This window comes from Danaus plexippus, chromosome Z, assembly GCF_018135715.1.
Source record: "Danaus plexippus chromosome Z, MEX_DaPlex, whole genome shotgun sequence".
NCBI classification, from domain to species: Eukaryota; Metazoa; Arthropoda; class Insecta; order Lepidoptera; family Nymphalidae; genus Danaus; species Danaus plexippus.
In genome coordinates, this window is record NC_083559.1 from 12133975 (window position 1) to 12156746 (window position 22772).

General features: G+C 29.3%; 2 protein-coding genes across 5 annotated transcripts in view; one reads left to right on the plus strand and one right to left on the minus strand.

The window, feature by feature from the left end:
• LOC116777482 (flotillin-2) overlaps nt 1-22772 on the plus strand; it is a 127573-nt gene that overhangs the window by 34249 nt on the left and 70552 nt on the right. The gene's annotated exons all lie outside the window — the stretch shown is intronic.
• Nucleotides 10032-21412, minus strand: LOC116777477 (glucose dehydrogenase [FAD, quinone]). Of its 4 annotated transcripts, none has more exons than XM_032671035.2 (5): nt 21307-21412; nt 20637-20778; nt 13422-13921; nt 12831-12976; nt 10032-12260 (listed from the first exon to the last, which is right to left on the minus strand). In XM_032671035.2, the coding sequence occupies exons 3-5, from the start codon at nt 13672-13674 to the stop codon at nt 10809-10811; spliced, it is 1851 nt and encodes a 616-aa protein (XP_032526926.1). In that variant the 5' UTR covers nt 13675-13921; nt 20637-20778; nt 21307-21412; the 3' UTR covers nt 10032-10808. The 4 variants fall into 4 exon arrangements, with proteins under 4 accessions (XP_032526926.1, XP_061382392.1, XP_032526927.1 ...); XM_061526408.1 differs by lacking the exon at nt 21307-21412 and adding an exon at nt 21025-21177; XM_032671036.2 differs by lacking the exon at nt 21307-21412 and adding an exon at nt 20925-20957.

Sequence of the window (22772 nt, forward strand, 5' to 3'; positions counted from 1 at the left end):
AAATAGAGTCTTGATATAAAATAGAAATACGGTTTAATGTTTCTGTGACGCTTTTGACTAAATTATCTATTTAATACGGGTGTTCTTGCTTATTTTTCTTGTTATTTATACGTAAGGTTTTGTGAAATGTTGTATAATATATATAATACCTCGAGTATGTGTAACATTTATCACGTAGTACTAAGGCAATCCCTACTGCGATGCGAGCACGTACTGGTTTTGTAATATTTTACTTATAAGATAAATGAAACGGAAATAACATTTTTTTTTTAAATTTAGAATCGCTGACATTAAAATGTATTGCTAGTTTATTAGACGTGTAAGGAAGAGAACATGTCGTTGGTGGGTTTGCTGGCGTGGGAGTTTGTTTCATTTTTTCTTTCTGGTTAAATTTTTAACATTGATGGATGAATTTAACAGTGATGAAGCAAGTTAACGCCTTTTCCATACTTTTTAACATAAAAGAAATTTATTTTTCAATATTCGCTCTTTAAATGTTCTCAAAAGATCCATTTAAAGTCTGTTTGAATTTAAACATTTCATTACAAACATCCACAAGATTAGGAATTTAAAACGTGCAATAATAAAAAAAAGAACGCGAACTTATAAAATAACTAAAATTTAATTTGAATAAACAGATCACACATGCTTATTAGTGAAGATCTGTTTTATAAACATTGTATATAATTCTGTTATTTAAATCTATAATTATGTAATCGGTGACGTCATCTGATCTGTTCATTCATCGGGAAACTGACTAATTCATTATAGAAATAATTTTGGAAACCGGTCCATAATCGCAATATTTATGCAAAGGATAACATATGCATGTTTAGTATTTATAATTTCAAAAATGCAAATGTCTTCCGCATACGTTCCGCTGTGCAATGCCGTAAAATATATCTGAGAAATATATTTTATAAAATAAATAGTTATTGGATTCCGGCTTAATTTATTTTCTATTTATTTGCTTTAGTACATTAGTAACAGATAGGCACTGATAACACATCCTGTGTATGTTTTAAATTGATTAAAGGAGAGGAGATGGAGAATTTAAACAATAGCTTATTTTAAATTTAGTAACATAAATATTGTTCTCCAATGAAAAGTATATTTGTGCTTTAGAATAAAATGGTCCGTTAAAATTTTGAATTAATATAATAAAAACTTTATTTTATAGTATTTATATGGTTATCAAACAACGTTATAACTTATTTGCATCATATGATGTTAGATGATTTCAAAACACTATACCTTTGTCCTCTGTAACAGTCAGTGACGTCAAATAATTAAAGATTACAACTGTTTTCCTCTTAGAGGTAATTATATTACGAAAAAACGTTTTGATCAATTAAATAAAAATATCGTTACGTTCAATTACAATAACGTCTTAGATTATACAACTGAGAATTCAATATAATATATAAATTTATAAGCAATGCCTGCCTTCGATGAAACATTGCCGTTAATACTTAGTGGTTTTGAATAACAAAAAGCATTTATTTATATAATAAAACCTATAGTATCTGAATTTTTATTCGTTATTTTTGAGGAAATTGTATTTGACCTGTGTAATTAAATGAAATAATGAGGTATACTAGGGATTTTATACATATAAGCCAGAATTACGTATACAGCTCTATATATATATAAATATACCAAACAATGAAGAACACAAAAAAGTTTATAGTTCACCCATCACACTGGAAACGATTGGAATGACATGACTGATAGCCGAACGCTTCTTCAAACTAAAAATGTACGTAAAAAAATCTGAATAAGTTAAAATCGTTGTGATAACACATGTTAACGTAACATATTAATGTAATATTATTAATTTTTATTATTAATTCTGACAAAAAAAATGTTTCCCACTTCCCCCTACTAACTGGTTTTAGATTTATTGATATTTATTATCCGACAAACTTCATTAATTACTTGCATAAATGCCGCATTTATGAAGGAATTTGTATAAAAATCAAATTGTAAATATAATGAATGCAAAGTATTTCCTATACTTTTTTGTACAGACAGGACTTTTTATAATTTTTCCAATGTATATATTAAACGATTTATAATTTACCGTGTCGGCATAAACAATAGCAATAAAAAAGTCGAAACTCCAGAAAATGGAATTATATGAAGTTTGACGTGCTTACTGTTTTTTTTACTTGTCCTTTGTCATTTTCGTGGTATTGTTGGATAAACCGAATGTGATTTTTTATAGGAATTACGTCAATATTTTTTTGTTGCTGCTGTAAACGTTTTTTGTTTTGTTTTTGTCTGTAATAATTTACGTCTTTAAATAAAACGCATGTAAAAAATAATTACTTGGAGTGAGATGAAACAGATGAAGCATTAATTCAATGTATTAGTATGTTATTATGAGTGGGGCAGCATCAGGCAGTTAACCAAAGTTACATTTGGAAGCCGAATATTAAATTAAAATGAAATGGAGATGCAGGACTATTGTAATATGAAGGATTTAGTCAAATATAGAACGTATATACAATGAAAATATTTCATTGATAATTTGATTTTGGAAAATGAGATGTGCTGTAGATAAAATCGGTTTTTCTACTTGTTCCAAAAAGATTATATCAATAACAAGAGATAATTTATCAATAACGTGCAGTACCGTAACCAGTCAATTATCAAAAATAGTATTAAATAAAAATCGTGTAATAGTTACTTGAGGTTCTGTGCGATACTTCCAATTTGCGTCAGTGAATTGCAGCATTGTAGCCAGAACGGGGATGTCCATAAATACTTGCTCTGCTCCACCTGCCTCTATTAAAAGGACCTGTAATGTATTGAGGTTTATTGACTCCTTAATATTGAAAACGAAACGAATATAAGAATATTTTCCTTACGACGAACATTGTATATTTTTAATTGGAATTAAATGCTTTATTTTTAACGGTACACACGTTTAGTGTAATTTTTGATGAAGCCAATGAAGGTTGAAGTCGAAAGGGTTTTGTAAAAGTATTTGCAAATAAAAATATCATTTTCTCTATTACAATTCCATCGATTATAGAAACTATGAGTTGATATGATCAATTAATATCTAAAACTGTTATTGATAATTTTATAGACAGATTAGTGCAGGAGTCAATTGTAAATTTTTCTTTATGTAGCATGCTACCATGATATAAATATACAACGGTATATATAAATTAATTTTGCCTTTAGTTGGCAACGAACCACAATTATAATAAATCAACATTTTTTATTTCTTTTTAAAAACGCAAATATTTGGCGATCCCTATAATGTGCCATAATTTCGACATTATAACTTAGCTGGCTTGACCAGTTTTATTTTATATTATAAAGCTAGTTTTTCACTTCTTGCCAGTTATATAACTATCTGGACATTTCATTGATTTGGCAGAATTAGATCGTGTGTCAGGTATCATGACGCGTTGCCTTTTTTTATAAGATGAATATATATTCCTAAGTTTTTGTTTTATATAAGTAATATGTAAACATATATCGGTCCTATATAATAATTTTTTTAAAAGTCACCTAAAGAATAAATAAATAAAAAACACGTGCAACCGATTAAATCCGTTCATCGAACTTTGCTACTTTGAATAATATAATCAACGGTGAAGGATACCGTTTTTCTAAGAGTAGAATATTTTAAATGATATAAATATATATATTGCCTCTTCGCGGTACGCCTGATATTTTCTATTCGACGAAAAAAATAAACCTATATCCTTGGTAACAAACGGCCCAAAATATTGTCAATAGCACATCCTTTACCTATTAAAAATATTTTGAATACAATAGTATACTACTGATGCTTGTTATTAAAATGATCGCAATCTGGGTAACATTAAATTGCTACATCACGTAATGCTATAATTCGAACAAAGCAATGTGACAATAGTGACTGCAATATAATATGAGGTCGCGCCTACCTTAATTAATACTTAATTCAAGGTAAACCGTAATTGACCCACGCCCAAGCAAATTAGTGGCTCGTCGTTAGATTTAAGTGCGTGTTATTTTTCGCCTAGGAATTAAAATAATGCTAATTACAAAAACTTTTCTATTTAAGTTTTGTTCGATTATTTATTTACAAGGACGAATGTAGACTGTTCATTATTTGATGACCGGTTATTATAGGTTCGAGTTTCAAGATAATATTAAGCAAAACTTTATTTTTCTATGGCAATACTGTTAGTACAAATGTGTCGCTCAGTTTTCAGATCCATTTTTAAAGTTAAGAGATGTTCTTAGTGAAGCCCTGTAAAATCAAATCAAGCAGTCACTTCAACCTTGGCAGAAATAAGTATTGAAATGCAAATTAGGCTGACCATTTTATATATCAAGACAAATTCTGTGAGATCATAGACTGGGAAAACCGACTCGAAATAGCGTTCCGTCGTTAATGATGCTATTTCGGTGTCACGGAGGGACGTAGGTCGTAAATAGCGGTAATCAAATTTGTTTAACCTTAAACTTATCGACTTCGGTCAATCTGTTGCTAAGTATACAACCAGCTGTGCCAGCACCGACGATGATGAAGTCGTACTTGGGTAAGATGAAGTCAGTCTCGGCTGGCTCACCGTTATGTATCTCCGCTGCGTCACGGAGAAAGCCGGCTATCCCATCGAGGATAGTATCCCTTCCAAAAGTTGCGAGAGGGAAGTAGCAGAGGCTGGAGAAAAAATAACAAAAATAAAACAGTCTAAACTATAACATAGTTTAAATATATATATATATTTTAATTTTTTTAAAATATAAAACACCACGAAAAGCAGCGTTTAAAACGATTGATATAGTTATAGTACAAAAACGAGCTTAGTAACAATATGCGCGATAAAGTATCTTTTTAAAGATATTCTCAGTTATTCGTTAATGACATTTTAAAATAAACGCGTATCCTTACCAATAAACTTATTAGAAGAACAAGTTTAAAAGTTTTTATCTTTTCTTACATCGATATATAATTTCATTATGTTCCACGGAATTTTAATTTTGTTAGTTAAAGATGTCTCTATGGGTTTATTTTTTGAATACAAATTTGTGGTTTTATACGTCAATAGTAAAAATTTGGAAGGCGCGCCCAAGGTTGAAACTAACTTTTTTATGTATGCATACTGTTTTCTACAATAAAAATTTGCAAATATTTAAATAATAATAATTTTACAATGATTACGAGGTATCTAAAAGGTGTTTCCAACTACTTCCACTCTAAATGTCATTAAAAGCAGGACCCATGATGTATTCAAGTAAAATAAGAAACGTCCGATAGTCAGATATTTTAGATATCTGTATATATTTTAATATTACTGAAAATTGTTGTTAACAAAAATAATTGTATAGGAATAACGCTTTATTTAGTTAGTACATTTTTTTTAATTTTTTTTCTTCCTATAATCTGTAATGATTTTTAAGGCACCTAATTTAAATTATCAATACAAATAAGAATGTATTTTTTCAGTCCTTCTCATTGTAACACTTGAATTTGAGTCAAGTTATTATTATTTTTGATTTTCATATTACCTACCCGATAAGGTATCACGATATGCAATGAGATTACGAAAGCATTTAACAAAGATAAACACTTTTTACTATTAAATAAAATTCTTAGTTTTGCTTTTTAGAATATATAAATCCTTTCCTTTTAAGAGTTTAAGAATATATACATTAAATTTATTTTTAATACATATAATTATGTGAAAAGCAACGTCCAGTAATTAAAAGTTACTGTGAACAAGGACTTGTTTAGAATTATTATTATAAAGATTGCTAAAGAAATATCAAATACACAACAAATGCTTTTGGTTTTCAAAAACTAAGAATAATTATAACAAACTTTGTTATAAGTCTAATCTTGTCTAGCTAGTAAAATTTTATTAGAAAAAAAATAAGCATAAAGAAAATACCTCGCTAACACAAACAAAAAACACCACTTCCACCTCATTATTCACGGCACGGCACTCGTTTTAGAAAATCGAACATAAATAATGGCTGTTCCAAAGTTATTTAAATTTATAAAATTAAATATCTGCATTACGTACATGAAATGATTTATTGACCGCTAACTTAGGAGATACATTGTGGTCATAGGGCTTAGAATGTCATAAATATATGTTGACATTGTTACGCAAAAATATTCATCGTAAATTAATGACTGTCATTTAGTAACGGGATTTTAATTATATTTTTTTTTTTTTTATTAAATATATGCATTTTTTTTTTGTTTCATTAAAAGGTATTCAGGTTGCAGTGGAATTTTTTTTGAGAGGAATATGTATAAAAATAATACTAAATAAACAACAGTAAATATTAATGGCTATGTATACTTTACCGATTACATATAAAATACGCCAGATTTTCTTCAACTGAATTACTTACAAGAAAGTATCTTATTTTTTCTTAACACTATATGGATATGATTCAATCCCTGGATGGTACCTGATATTATTTTGCTGAATCGAAGACTCACATCGCCTTATTATTTATTTAAAAAAAACACCTAATTAAATTTCTTTTTATATTACACAAACCTGAACGCCTTTAGTCTGCTCTTAGTGTTTTTGGTTGGTCATGTCTTGAACATATGAATTATAAAACCTAATTTTCGTTCATTGACTTTTTGAGTGCAACGCCGAACTGTCTTTGTTTTATTTGATAGTGCATTTCATATGATACAGTTAGTTCATCGGCTAAAGGAATTTTCCGAAGAAATAAATTAAAAGACAGTAATAACTGAAAATATGTAAATAATTATTATTGTACGATTATATAAATACATATTCTTCTCTTATTGCAGATTTTATTTTGTTAATATTTGAATTCAATAATATTTTAATAACATAATTTTTGCATTTAACATACTCAGCGCGGTAGGATTCCAGAGATTTGTTTTTTACGTTATCGACAAAATCGAACCATACATCTGCTTCTTCAGAAACAAGTTGGTACTTAAAATACCAACCATAACTCGCGTTTATCATTTAGTACATACCTATACTTATTTGTATAACATCGGGGTCTTTAGAGCTTAGGCATTTAAAAACGATAAAAAAAAAGACAGAAAAAAGGAAAAACAATATTCTCATAGCACTGTACATAATTCTTACAGTGGAGTTTGGTTAAATAAATTCCTTTCCGTCAATAGTAATTCAATTTACAGACAATCTTACATAAATTATACAAAACATGATAAGGGAAAATCCCTTATACAATTAAAACCACAGCAACGATATCGTGGCATGCTTGTTGATATTTCCTTTAATCACAACCATTTTAGCTTATTATTTTTGCATTTAATAAAATTCGGTATGTCGTGGAATACCCACTTTTGTCCGTAGCATTTAAAGATCGTAATTTTATCGATCGTATTATAAATTCACTTGTTAATTTTAATATATAAAATATATAGAATTATATACATTCCGAATATTAGCTCTATACAAAGTGGGAAACCGGATGAATATCAAACTTAATGTTTTAAAATATAAAAAAGTTTTTAAACTGCAGTTAACTCAGATATTCCAATTATATGACATAGAAGAAAAAAACTACCATATAAGTTAAATAATTAGAGGAGGATTATGTTTTAGAAATGTTTATTAAGTTATCCATTGCGAGAGTTTAAAAAAATCGTCAATGTAAGTTATAGTTATGTTAAAATTGAATTAAAACATGATATGTTTTGTTTTAATATTTATATCATACGTAAAAAAATATATATCTATGTCCGAAAATAAAAGTAAAAAAATTATAAGTAAATTATCAGGATAAGGTTAGTAGGAGAAGGAGTATATAAATGTATTTAGAAAAGTAATTTGATTATCCTAAACTTATATGGATCTGCATTTATTAACTTGGATTTTTTTTAATTCTTTACAATTCACTGGAGTTATTCGTAAACAAATGTTTTTAAGTTATATATTATACATATATCTTAATGATTACTCCTGGCCCACTACATCTTAATTAGTAAATGAACCAATTAAAATAATATTTTATTTGGCAACCTAAAAATCTCGAATATTCTTCTCAATTCTCTCTATTTTGTCATTTCATTTGTCCAAAAGTGGCTCTAGTTTTTGTATTGAGATTTTAATAAAATAGTATTTCAATAAATTGTGATTCACGAAATATTTATGAAAGCGAAATAACAATTATACTGTAAAATCAGAATTTCAGAATGATGACGTGTCACCTAAGTACCAAGGTAACACTGAAAATATTTAGAAAATAAAATATGGCTTAGTGTAGAAAATTCCCAATACTTTTATTCTTTTTCTAAGTGATCTCCTTTCCTCTCTACACATCGTCGCATTCAATGGAACCCCTGTGAAAAGCAGTGGGCCCATTCTTCCTTAGGGATCTCTTCTATGGCATTTTCGAACCTTTTCACCGCATCTTCAGGACTCGTAAAGCGAATACGTCTTTTTTTATTTTTTATTCGTAGGAATAAATAAAAGCCTCAGGGCGCCAGTTCCCGGCTGTATTGTGGATGACTCATTATCTCAACACCTGCCTTAATCAAATATTCAACAGTCCCTCTTGTGGAGTGCGCTAAAAAATCCTGCTGCTGAAAATTTTTTCCAAGACAACAGTCAAACGGCGATTGACATACCAGTCTTCAGTACTGTCCTTCCATCTTCTAGTATAATTGTCGGGAAATAACCTTTCTGACCCAATAATAAGGTAATCATCTTTTTTCCTTGACTTCTTCCTTTCTTTACCTTAGTTTGCCGATTCTCGAAAGGAGCTGATTGTCTTTTGGTTTCGGGTTCGTAGCAATATATCCAGCTTTCAACACCTGTGACGATTTCAAATACCACATTTGAGTCCCCGCCGTTAAACTTATCTTACATTTAGAGATACTTATCCATGCGAAGGTGTTTCTGGTAGTCGGTTAAAGTATGGATAATCCATCTTGTACAAAGCTTCCTGACGCCTGAATGTTCGTGTAATATTTTTTGAACTCATACCAATGCGAAGATTTATCCGTATCTGCTGATAGGTCACGCTCTTATCATCCTCTATTATGCGTCGGACAGCACTGATGTTATATTCAGTAGTCGCTGTTCCGTCCCTCACGCGGATCGTCTTTGTGATCGCTACGTCCACGTTTAAATTCGTGAAACCAATTGTAAATCGTGACACGAGATAAGACTTCATTAAGTAATATCTCAGCCTATCATAGCTTTTTTGTTGAGTAAGGCCACAACGAAAGTCATAACAAATCATTCACCGAAAATTTTCGTGCATAGGGTCTTTTTCAATTGTAACGACAGTTTTATATTAAATTAACGACAGTTTTATATTAAAAAAATGACAAATGAATGCAATTTACTACATTAGAGTACCAAAAAGTTGTAAAATTAAAATAAAAAAAAAGTTTTTATTAACTTAGTTTATAACTGGCCCGTTCTAAACTTTTTCAGTGTTACAATTGGTAAATAAAGTAATGTCATTACACGGTAGTAGGTAAACAATTTTTTAGGAACGTGGTCTTAATTGAATACAACTTTTTGTAAATGAATTCCAAAGGTTACATAGTATTAATTTTTTGAATTAAATTATTGTATTGATTTTCATTATTATGTATTTATTTTTTCGTATAAATAACTCTTAAGTTCCTAGTAAGTCATGTGTATAACTTGCTAACCCTATTTCTAAAACCTAATAATAATTAAAATATTGTAATCACATCGTAATGTGTTGATAAATCCTCGCTTACGAAACTATATATATATATATATATGTATGTATGTATATATATTAATTTTTTTCGACATAAAAAAGAATGGAACTTACAATAAAAAAGTAGTTTATAAATTTCACAATGCCTTACTCAATTTATTTGCAATTACTCAGACTGAGAACAAAATATGAATATAACATGTTGATAATAAATTGTAGGTAGTAAATTCATTCAAGAAATAAAAATGCAATTCCTAACACGGAGAAAATTTTCTTTTATATTTTCATTAATGATTTATTTTGATTTGATTTATTAATAACAACAACAAAAAAAAAAACAACGATAAAACTATTTAATTAAGTTTTATAATAAACAACAAAAAATATTTGGTTACAAATGGTAAATGAAATAATTATTCGAATCGTAAACAACCAAACTTAATACTTGTTCAAATGTTACAATCAAGAACAGTTAACAAAAATCTTTCAATTTATCTTCAACGACTGTGACCCTTGGGTTTTTACAATAAAACCACAAATATAAAATTTATTGTTAATGTCCACTGTATATTTTGTATTCACTGTCTTTATTTTGTAATAGTTCATACTAAATTCAATAATTCAAATACGTTCAGATATATCAGCAACTGAGTAGTACAAAAAAATGGTCGTTGTCTAAAAATGTTGGAGTCATGAATCTCATTGCTATTAAGTTCATAGAATTTTATGAAATATTATTGAATAAAGAACAATGAATACTTTTGAAAATAAACATAAAACTATTTTCATGGGTCATTGAAGATTTTAAAGCTTTAATTCATACCCGCTGGTGTAAAGGTATATAAGTATAAAAAGCATGGCACCTATCAACAAAAGTATTACAAATAATCTTACTCTTGTAAAACGTTTAAATATATTTATAAATATTCTATTTACAGTATATTTATTCTATTTAAACTTTATCTCTACATTCAAAGTAAGGGCAAAAAGATGAGTGAAATATTATTCTAAAGATATATTCGTGTGTTTTACACAGATTCACTTTTGATGTCATCCTTAATTTTTTTTACCCCTCCTACACACATAATAAATTAATCAAATTTATGGTTGTTATTATGTCTCTTCTACCTATTCAACCAATCTTCTTTTATCATGTCAGAACCCTTTTCTCCTATCATGATTACTGGTGCATTTGTGTTTCCACTAACAATAGTTGGCATTATGCTAGCGTCTATAACTCTTAGTCCTTCAATACCAAACACCCTCAGTCTAGGGTCAACAACAGCACCCTTATCCCAAGATGGTCCCATTTTAGCCGTCCCACATTGGTGATATATGGTCATACTTATTGATCTAACTTGACATTCAATATATTCATCGGACATAAATTTGTGTTGTTTACAGTTTGGTAATGGTTTCATATATAATCTTGATCCAAATTGCTTAAATGGGGAAGCGTTCGCAACTTTTAAGGCAATTTTTATCCCTTCCACAAGACGACTTACATCTAGAGGATCTTCATGATAGCGTGGATTCATTATAGGATACTCAAAAGGATTTGAACTTTTTAATCGAACGTAACCTCTAGTATTAGGCCGTAACAACAGTGGCATAATAGTCCACCCATCTTTATTTGCTATAGGTTTAAAAACAGTGTCATAAATTTCGTCTTTCAGACCTAACACTTTTTTCACAGTTTGTCCATTATCTGAAGCAAATGTTGCAGGAGCCATATGGAATTGAATATCAGGCCATAATCCGGAGCTATTAGCATATTTTGTATTTACAAAAGCAATACCTTCAAGTCCTCCTAATGTGGTCATGGGGCCTCTTTCGTTTAATACGTAATTCATTGTAACAGGAAATGCCTGAAGTCTATTTTGGACAATTCCGACTGGTTTATCGACTAGAAATGTCAGTCCTCCCACTCCCACATGATCCATTAAATTTTCTCCTACTGGTAAATCTTTTAGGACTTTTATGCCAACGCTCTGTAAGTGATCTTTTGGACCAATACCAGAAAGCATTAATAATTGTGGACTGTTAATGGCTCCTGCCGACAAAATAACTTCCTTTCTAGCATAAACCACTTTCTTAATACCATGTTTTACATATTCTACTCCGTAAGCTTTCATTGTCATAGGATTAATGAGTATTTTAGTAACGTGTGAATGCAGTGAAATATCTAAATTTTTACGGGTTCTCACTGGTCTTAAAAATGCTTTAGCTGTGCTGCATCTAGAACCGCGTCTTATCGTCCCTTGGGCCATCATGAACCCGGTTTGGATGGCACCATTTATATCTCTGTTGTCATAGCCAATTTCGACCCCAGCTTCAACGAAAGCTGCTACAAGGGGTGTTTTCCATGGTGCTTCCTGCACAGTCAGATAACCGCCTTGACCATGATACTGATTTTTGGCCAAATAAGGGTTTCTGTTATCTTCGGATTTAATAAAATATTTAAGAACATCTCGATATCCCCATCCTGGATTGCCAAAAGATTCCCATTGGTCGTAGTCGTATTTATTACCTCTTACGTAAATCATATAGTTTAAAACGCTGGAACCGCCGAGAAGCTGAAATTTTAAAAAGAATTGAATTAAAAAAATGAAAAGGGATCATTCAATGCTCTTTGGTTATTGCAACTACATAATTTAAAAAATCTAATATATTGGAAAGATTTGACGTACATATGAATCCTTTTAAATAGGGTAATTAAACAAAAAAAATCCTACTTATTTAATTTTGTTACAATTTAGTTGCAATAATGTAACTATCGTGTTCTTAATTCGGTTCACTTTAGCATTCGGGATGGGGTTCATTATTTGGGCTATAGTCTATGGCAATTTCCATCGATCCGGGTTAAGAAAAATTACAACATAACAATATTAAAAACATAGGTGCGTTGTGTAATACGAGTATAAGCGAGAATTATACAATCTCGTTATAAATATCGCAAAACGAATAAATCTGTTACTAAATGTGATGACTAATAGCATGGTAAGAAAATTGAGCTATGTAAGTTAGCGGCTACCGCCCTCTGCGTTCTCTCTCGCGAGTAAGGACTATGTCACGTGGTAATAAAATATACTAATCACAAATAAAAAAATATGATGTAAATTTCCCCTAATTTGTTACAATGTTACCTTTCCTCTCGGCCAGCTGCACCTGTTGTTCTTAAAACCCAAACAAGCGTAAGGTGTCGGTTCAGTCTTGTATTGCCAATCCAACTTCGTTAGTTGCAAATAAGCGGCTAAAGAGGGGACATCAGTAATCTCGTTCTCGTCTGGTCCTGGAAGTTTTAGGTACAATATATGTATTAGTACGCTATTAGTGTTAAATACACTGAAGACTATTCTTCCTAAAATAATTTGACCTTCCTTTTACGTAAAATTTGGTCATCACTGATAAAGTATCCCTATATTTTTGTTGTCATAGTTACCATAGTGAAGAATACGGCTCTCAACTATTTGGTTTTAACATATAAAACAAAATCTTTAATAATTCCTTTTCTTTTTTAAATTATGTCACTATATATTATCATAGTATATACAATTACATAGTATACACATATATACAATTAATCATTTAACATCTTAAATGATAACTTCTTGTATTTTTAAGTCTATTATTGTCAAGAAATAAATAGAAAATCCTTTTTTATAGTTATATATATATTATAAATTAAGTTATGCGATAAATAGTACTGTACGTTAGGTATATTATAATTAACTCACCACTTTCTAATAAAAGTAAATTCCAATCTTTGATTTCGGTTAGACGATTGGCAACGACTGCACCAGCAGAGCCTCCGCCAACTACAACGAAATCATACTCCCTCTTAGGTTCTTTTTCTAGTACCTTCGATTCTGGATCGTAGGAGTTATAATTATGATACGTGAAGGCCCCAAGCAGAAGTGGTATTAACCACAGACCAGTAACGCTGACTGATTTTAAAGCTGTCGATGCTAAAAGGACTTGGATAGCCATTTTTTCTCACTTTGGTATAATTATTACTACAGATGATAATGTATCAGTTATTCTTTTGATGTTGAATCTATACGGTGATTAGTGGCTCTCTATAATATTAATTCTCTTCAATAAAATCTGTCATATATCTTAGACACCGTCCGGTGGTTTGCTTCTTCGCAAAGCCTTCTTTGTTTTTAAAGATGGTTGAAGCTGCGTCATATTAAAAAATACAGGAGAACAATCTATGACCTTCCAACTTTTGGACCTGAAACATATAAATTATTATTTAATTCATGTATTTAGTTTAAAAAATTCTAACATCTAGATATATTTATATTACAAAAATAAGTCATAGAAATTAAAAATACCTAAAAATATTTTTTTCTTTTACAGGTAATGCATGAAGTAATGCGGATCAGAGTTACATATCAAGTAAGGTGTTTTAATAAAACAAAATTATGTACGTATTTGTGTAAAATTAATAATATGCTGTAGCCAACTGTAACATATAATATCCACTAATTCACAAAATATTTTATGTTTTTAAAAGTACTATGGATTTTTTTTATTTTACATCATGTTGGTATATCATTTTTTAATTCTTCTATGATTTATGTTATCTAAAACTATCAGCATTTCGTAATTTAAACCTTAAACGTCCATAATTATGACACTATTATATGCGTCGTCATAGAAACTAAACTAGAAAGTGACTATTTTAATACATATTTTATATAATCCTCTCGTGTATAAAAATAACTGAGTAATGACATTTTGAGACAAATTTATGTACAGTGCTATGAGTTGAACAGAGAAACTAGTTTCCTTGTTACACGGAAGCTGCGATCGAATTTCTAGATTAGCGAAAGTGATTGTTGAGATTAAATAAAAGCTTTTTAGACTCTATTATAGCACAGCTTCATTTGTAATAGCCACTATATTTACTTATGTTATTGTGTGAGTTCTAAGTTAATTATCTTATGGAGTAGTGGTTGACTGTTGCCTAAAAGAACAGTTGTTACTTTATTCTAACAAAGCAATCAGAGCATGACCGTTACTATAATTGACACGTCATAGATTTATTTATTTAGTTTTTAGTAAAACGCTTCTATATTGTATTTGGTTATTTAATGTTACGAAACTCCTCGTAATAGCTGTGATCAGTATTAATCTTGAACAATGAAATATTTTTGTTGCTTTATTTCTAAGCAGGTAAACGAATTTAAATGAAAACAGATACAGTTGTAAATATGAACATATTCTCTAAATACTCACTCAGAAGTAAAGTAATAATTTTGCAAATTGTACGAATAAATCTATTATGTTGTAACGTTGTTTTTTTTACAATTGATTTTAATTTATAAGTGAGTCCATGGATATTCTCACGGTTAAATTAGGAAGCTAACCTGAACTTTTTTTATCATTAAAACATGCATTGTCTTAAGTTTTCAATTATGTTATATTGTCACTGATAAGAGGTTATCTTCACATACAAAACCATTGAACAATTTAATCGTAAAATGTATTCAAAATTAATATTTTTAAATGACTATCATATTACCTCGCGACTTCCATTATATAAGATATAGATTATACACGTTCAATACTATTTATTTAAATTATATTTGCATCTTTAGAAAACTCATTGTCATTGTCAGTGCTTTATAATATTATGTGTCAATGTACGCAAAGGATTTTCTTTAATGTATTATATCTATTCAGATCTCATAATATGTCGTGTAAAGGCGATACAATGTCTTTTTAACATATTATGTTTTCCAATATAAACCATAACTTAAAGAAACATATTAGACCGGTTGTCAAATATCAAATGTATATTGCGTGCCACAATTATTTATTTGTAAACAAAAATTATGCAATATTACAGTTATTAGGTGAAGGTCGTTTGTCGAACTATTGATTTTGCCATACGCCCTGATATTCGTAAGTGACGTGATATTACGTAATATTTTAAAATAATTTTGAATTAATTAAGAACGTCAAAATGGTAATAAATTGCAACAGTGTGGATTCAAATTGAAGAGGAAACAGAATTCTGTAAGTATTGATATTTATTTTATGAAGCTTAATAGTAATGTGTAATTTTATTATACACATTTTTCTATTGGAATAAAACTTTGCGTCTTCGGGCAGCTCTGCAGGTCTGGGGTTAAGTATTAATATCAAAATTCTTTTCGATACCAAATCTTAGGAACATTTCGTCTAATGACGTTAACATCTTTAAGTAGACTATAATTACCAATGTCATTTGTAAGACGACCCGAATCTTATCAGACGAAAGCCCGTACTTTCACCGTTTCTCAACCTGTCGTGGACAATTTGACCTTCATATTATGTAACTTGTGGTAGGTCTTTTAGGACACTATTACGATGGCACATACTGATCGGTATGTTCTAATTTGTCATTAACTATTACTTTGAAATACTTTAAACTCACCTCCCTTCCGTATTATGAATTATGTTCTTGGTGATGTTTTTTTTTTGTTTTGAAAAGTGTTACAAAATAAAGGGAAAGATTATTTTACTAATGCGCCTTATTGATATAGAGGTCGCATTTTGTTTTTCGTCGCTAACAAATAATAAAAAAAGAATTATTTCAGTTACATTACGAACATTATATTTTTTTTAAATTTGTTGCAATAAAATTGCACAAATATGTTTAGCTGAATGTGAATATTAAAATTTTGTTGCAATGACGTGTCTTCGTGACCTCCTTTCTTTTATTTTGACCTCCGTTCAATTTAGAGTCTACGCTAAGCTTTTTTTTTGTATGTTTAAATATATTTTCAAATACATTTTGTATTTAAAAATCTATAGAGTTATTAAATTAAACATCTTGTTTGGTCAAAATCTTTGGTGTCATTTAGTAAAAGGTTTCATAGTGACAAAGTATTATTAAGTAAATTTATCAAAGTACGTTATACGTTATATCACAATGTGACGAATAGGAGCGGAGTGTCAATGAAAAATATTGAATAAATGGTAGAAGTTTAAAAGGTCGATATTGTAAGTACTTCTAATTAAATATAGAACAAAATTATTTCCAACAACTTCCTACAGTTACCCTCATAACAAGTTTATAAGATCCAGTAGTTTTATCTAACGCTCTAAAATTCCACTCGTATTTATAACGACGTTATGTACTCAAAACCACTCCTTAATTCTATTAATACCTTATTTAAAATGTATTAAACTTTAAACAAACATAATCTTGGATAAAAATTACACATCATTTTAATATTTATAATTTCTCCATGACATTATTTACGCGTTGATTTTTGACGTTCTACTATTTCAGTACAAAGTCGATCGTTTTGTTATTTAAATAGATAACGTGTTAGATTAGTCTTATATTTTCTCGCATGTTTGTAGTCTTCATTAGCACTGGTTCGCGGTTCCGCATGTGTAGATGACAGGTTATTTCAAATATATATCGTATTTCTAGGCTGGTAAACTCCTTTATTTTTATAAAGAAACGTATCAGATTGGATATGGTTCGCAATTATGTCTGTATTACACTTATCAGTGTTATTAAAGAAAATTTTTGTTTGTGTTTTATTTTTTCACAAATATTTAATTTCGATATATCGTCAATTATGTTAAATGCCTTTAATTTTTATTATTTAAAAAATATGCCTTCCTTAAAAGTTAATTTGTGTGACTCAAAATTATAAGAGAAAAATGCAGTTTAATTACAAACGGCGCTTCAGATGAACACCGAAAAAAAATTTATATAAATTCTTTTTTCTAGACTATTTCACATACGAAAAATTTGCGCGAGCGTATGAAATGAATACGTGATATGTACAGTTGGTGTCTTAAAATATGTGAGAACGTAATACATAATCACATGATAAGGCTAAAAATCATCTTTGTAATATATAGCGAAAAGCCGCTAATTCTAGAACGCGTGTAGAAAGGAAAGTAATTCCTAGTAACCTCGTCCCAAACACTGGTAGGTCACGTCAGTTGAACGTTGAGCAAGGACTCGGCCCCGATACGGTTGAAAACGAGGATGATTGAGCATTATATAACATTATTATGACTCGACATCTAGAACATTCATGAACATTCGATGTTTTAGTGGCTTAAAAAAAGGAAGTATAGTTGCCTTATCAGTATCGGTTACTTGTACATAAATTGAATCAGTAATATTGAGGGATATGCGTAAGATCTTCCGCAATAAACGATTGGTTTCATTAAAAAAATTCAAGAGTTATGTTAATCTAATTTTATATGGTTTGCGTGACGTGACCTCGTTTCGAAATACAATTCAGTTAGGCTTTCGTTTATGGTGATTTTTAATGGTTATCGTACGAAACGATGCTATCCGTGGTTTTGAAATTATAAAATATATTCTTATATCCTTATTTTTATTTTTATAGTAGTTAGTCGACTTTATTCATAAAAAAAGATATTGCAGAATGATAATGTTTATAAGGATTATAGTTTTCAATAAAATAATACTCCCTTAAAAGGAAGAGTTATTTAAACATTAAGATACATACATTTTTATATAAGAAACATATTTTCATAACTTAATTTTTAGCAACCCATATCTATGTTATTTTATACTTTGATAAAAAATTAGTACGATATTTATCAAGTTAATTAGTATGGTGTCAAACAAATCAGAACGAGAAGATAAAATCTTATATCGATTGTTAATTTAGGTTAAGTTTGGCAACAAACTCTGTTAGCCACGATACTTAAGTGGATATCATTAAGTTACGGAAAAAAAAAAACAATTAAATAATTTCTTAATACACATGAATGAATGAAACTAAATCACTGTTTTGTTTTCGGTATCTCAAAATTTATAAATTATAAAGAATTTAGGTGTATAAATGTTCATACACTTCTTCAAACTGATTTAATTATATCAATATTTTTTTAAAGAATTAAGTTACGTATTTGTCAATATTTGTTAAAAAATTTAATGTAATCTCTTCTTCAAAAGTTACAAAACTTACGGATATTAAGTACAAATTTAATTAAATTAAAATTTTATGACAAGGAAATATATCTGTAGGTCAGTAGAAATTCCAATCATTTTTCCATTATCGCATAGTCATTTGGTAATATTGACTTAAAATTTAAGACACACTTCCTTATTCATAATTGTGTAATATGCTTGTAATGCTGACATGGCGTCTCTTTTTTAAATCTGGCGTTTATTATTTCTTACGCATATACAAACATTGCGACGACAAATTGTTATTAAATATAGTTTATTTCAAATGTATTGGCGTCACACTTTTGATGTCGTGTAAAACGCAAAATATTATTAAATCGTTGATTTTGTTATTCTCTTTAAACACATACTCGTAACTGGAATAACCCTTGTGTAGACATCGCTGAGAATGGCCGCATGTAAATTTGTGCCAAAATGAAATATATATTTTATTAGTATTGTGCGTTGGAGACGTTATATTATATATAAAACTAAATTTATAAAACTAATGATGTTTGTAGTAATTTAGAAGTTATAGGTTAGATGGAAGGTGAAAATGTAGTGACGTGTTTAATTTTATTAAAATTATTTATTTATTGGGAAAAATAACATGAAAAAAAAATTTTTGAACATGTTTTTTCGGTAATTATTAAATACGAAATAGATACACACGAAGTTCTACATTTATGTATACATTTAAAAAAGTCAGTATCGTAACAAAGGATTTTTTTTATTTGATGTATAATATAGGAGTACATATGTACATACTTTTGGATCTTTAAATCGACAATATCAGTTTTCACTAATAATAGCAAACTAATGTTTAATCTGTCAACGCACGCACTATGAACTCAAAATTTTATGGTCTCATACAAGATGTAAGCGAACATCGCTCATTTGCTTCGTTTATGTCAGTGTTTTACGTAATGACACTTCCCTTGGCTTATTGTTATATAAGCAGATGGTTCTGGAACTTGTGGTCACAGACTATTGTGAGTATAATAAGTTTCATTCTCTTTATCGCCACTCAATCTCTTCCCAGTTTTGAGTTGTAAAATATTTATATGTGTATCTATAATGATAGTATGATTGGGAGAAGTTGGACGTATATTTGAAATATCACACGACATGTGAGAGTATGGTTGACTTTTTAGTCACTAACTCAACTAATGCTTAATTAATTACGGATTCAAACAAAGAGGACCTTTTTTTTAAACAGTTTATATAGTAACAGATGTAGGTTAAGCCATTGTCAATAATTATTGTTGATTCGACCTTTTAAGTTTAGTGTTTTCTAATCGATTTATTTGTAATTTCTGTAGCGCCGCAATTAATATTCAACAATTGTTGAAGTCTGCTTCGATGTCTGAACATCATCTTACATAACGTATCAGAAATTCAATGAAACGCATTTTGTTTTTACGCAATTGGGCAAGTTTTTTTGAAAATAGAATTTAAATAGCGCTTAATATTGTTAGAATTGTAAATTATATTTATATTAAAGGCCTCAGTGAGGTTTTTCGTAAAATTTTATGTTTTTTTTTTTACATTTCCAGAAAGAAGTTAAGTGGTTATGTACGACTTTAATTCCTGGCAGTACAAAGTCTTTTCTGTTAAAGAAAGATATAATATTGGATTAAAATGATGACGTTATAGATATTTCTGTAATTAAATTCTATTCCATAAACTAATCGATATTGATATTGGGTTAGCCAAAAAAGAACCTTTTTAACGCAAAAATAAGGTAACGTCTTTCGAGTATATGATATTCTTTAGCAGGCTCCATAACTAAAAAGGATTGGCACATATTTTTAGTACATGCACAGGGTACATTAAAAAATTTAAAGCGCCAAATACTTAAAAAAAACTGAGCTACGAATTAATTTGCTTAATTGAAATTTATATTAAATTGTCACGAAATTAATGATAGTCAATTTGAAATATGTCAATAAAAAAAGTTTAAACAATGGTACATCAGAAGAAAATATTAACGAGTTGTACTTACACACATTTCAGAAGATTCGAACACTGAACTGCACTTAAGAATTGTCTCTTAATACTCTAAGTTATTTAAATTCCAATACACTGATAAGTTCACTGCGATGTTTATTTATTTGTCAAGTCACTCTCCCGTAAGTTTAGTTTTCCTGAAATTAACCAAAAGAATAAAATAAACATATATATATACGTTTGTATAAAATAATACACACGATAATTCAATATGAATTTAATTATAAATTCTCATTTCTCTTTAGTATACTGTTATCTTTATACAACAAAATTATTACACAACTTAGTGAGATCGAATGAAAATCACGAATGGCCTTAAATTTTGATAACTAATCATATTCATCCGCAAGCGTTATATTTGCAACATAACACATAACACTTACATCTTATTAAGTAATTATAACACGCACAAATATTTCTTATAAACAACTTCATGTTGTATCTGGATTTTACGTAACGTTCCGCCTACATTACGTTATATTAGTTAAGGTTATAGCACCAAGCGTTGTTATAATAAATAAACATTCGCAACGGCCGATGAAATTTGCATTAGAATAATTCAAAGCTATACCAACACGCGCTTTAAATAACTATTCAGATATTTTTTTTTGTCAAAATGTTTAAATATATTTAATATTACTTTTAAATAAAATCCCGATACTAACTTTTGTAAATTAATGGTTTATGTTTGTCCGAAGCGAGTGAGCGTTCCGAGAGCGCGTGGTCGACTGTTGTCTGCTGTTGCGCGGGCGTCGATGAAGTAACAGGGGTCGTAATATGTGTTACGAGTGCGTTACTTATGGGTTGTGGGTCGGCCCGGGGTTGAACCTGACGTGGGTCACGTTCTGATGAATGGACCGTCCCATTTATTATATTTTTGTATTTTATTATTATTATTTTTTTATATTAGGTATATAATTACAGTACTTAATCAATGTTTTATTTATGTCAACATTCGCTCAGACGTCACAGTTAATATATTTTTAAAATTTGCTTATATTCCATCGGTATATATTAGGTGAAGGTAATTTAGAGCATGCAGAATTCTGATTACCCTATTAATTTCTATTCGTGTGTTGAAACCGATGTATGTACGTAATACTACTGATTGCCTCATCACTGCACTCAACCCTCGTTGCCAAATCGTTTACACTTTCCATACTAAGTTTATTTGAATTAAACTTTCATATTTTTTTTTAAATATTAAATTTTTTTATTTCTGAACGCTAGTTAAGATATCATAAAGTAATGTAAAAGGCGTGTCAACCAGGAACTGGTCAGTACAATGTTGGTTACAGCTAAGGAAACACTTTCGACTTCATCCAGATATTGAAAGTAACATTACGTCATTCCTCTGATGTCTCAATGAACGCTCGTATTGTACCAATGAGTGATGATATTTAATTTTAATAAATGTTATTTTATTTAAATAATTTTATTGAATATCTAATTTTTTTTTATCTACTCATATGTTTGTCTGCGTTATTGTGTCTCAATCTATACATTAATCTACTTTTAGGCACGGATTGTATAGTTTTATATCATATATATTTTTGTGTAATAACTGAATTAATTATTCTCTATTCTTCAATCTGTTCTGCTTTCTGAAATAGCTCAACAAATAATTGACATATTTTGAAAAGAAAGTTTTACTTATAAATATTCAAGTTATGAAATTTGATAGCATTTTATATAATTGTAGTATTCGGGTGTTAATATACGTCTTACGACATATGTAAGCGTAAAGGAGGTCGACGGATGGCACGCACCTTGCCTTTATTCTAATTCATGGACTCTCCAACCGACCGAAGAGGTCGCATTATATAAAACATAAATTAATTAATCGTACCTTATTGCTATTTTTATTTGTACACTTAAAGAGAATTTAGAAAAAAAGTCTATGGATACACATACAGTATACATTTTATATATTTTTTTATATATAACGAAATGACATATAAATAGAGATAGTAACCTTGTTATAGAAAAGGAATTTTGAGTCAACTTCAAATTTAAGGGATTCATGCACACTCTGTTCGCTTCGACACTTTTGTTTGATTTTTCTATACTAATATTATTTTATTATTATTCTAAAATTAAGTCTGAATCGATTTAACAGAACTTCAAAATA

What these genes read in the sequence shown, in the direction of transcription:
- LOC116777477 (XM_032671035.2), bottom strand. Translation starts at nt 13,674, where the DNA reads ATGGCTATCCAAGTCCTTTTAGCATCGACAGCTTTAAAATCAGTCAGC. An exon ending in TTTACTTTTATTAGAAAGTG is followed by an intron (nt 12,977 to 13,421) that starts GTGAGTTAATTA and finishes TAAAACTTCCAG; the next exon opens with GACCAGACGAGAACGAGATT. An exon ending in GCAGCTGGCCGAGAGGAAAG is followed by an intron (nt 12,261 to 12,830) that starts GTAACATTGTAA and finishes TTAAAATTTCAG; the next exon opens with CTTCTCGGCGGTTCCAGCGT.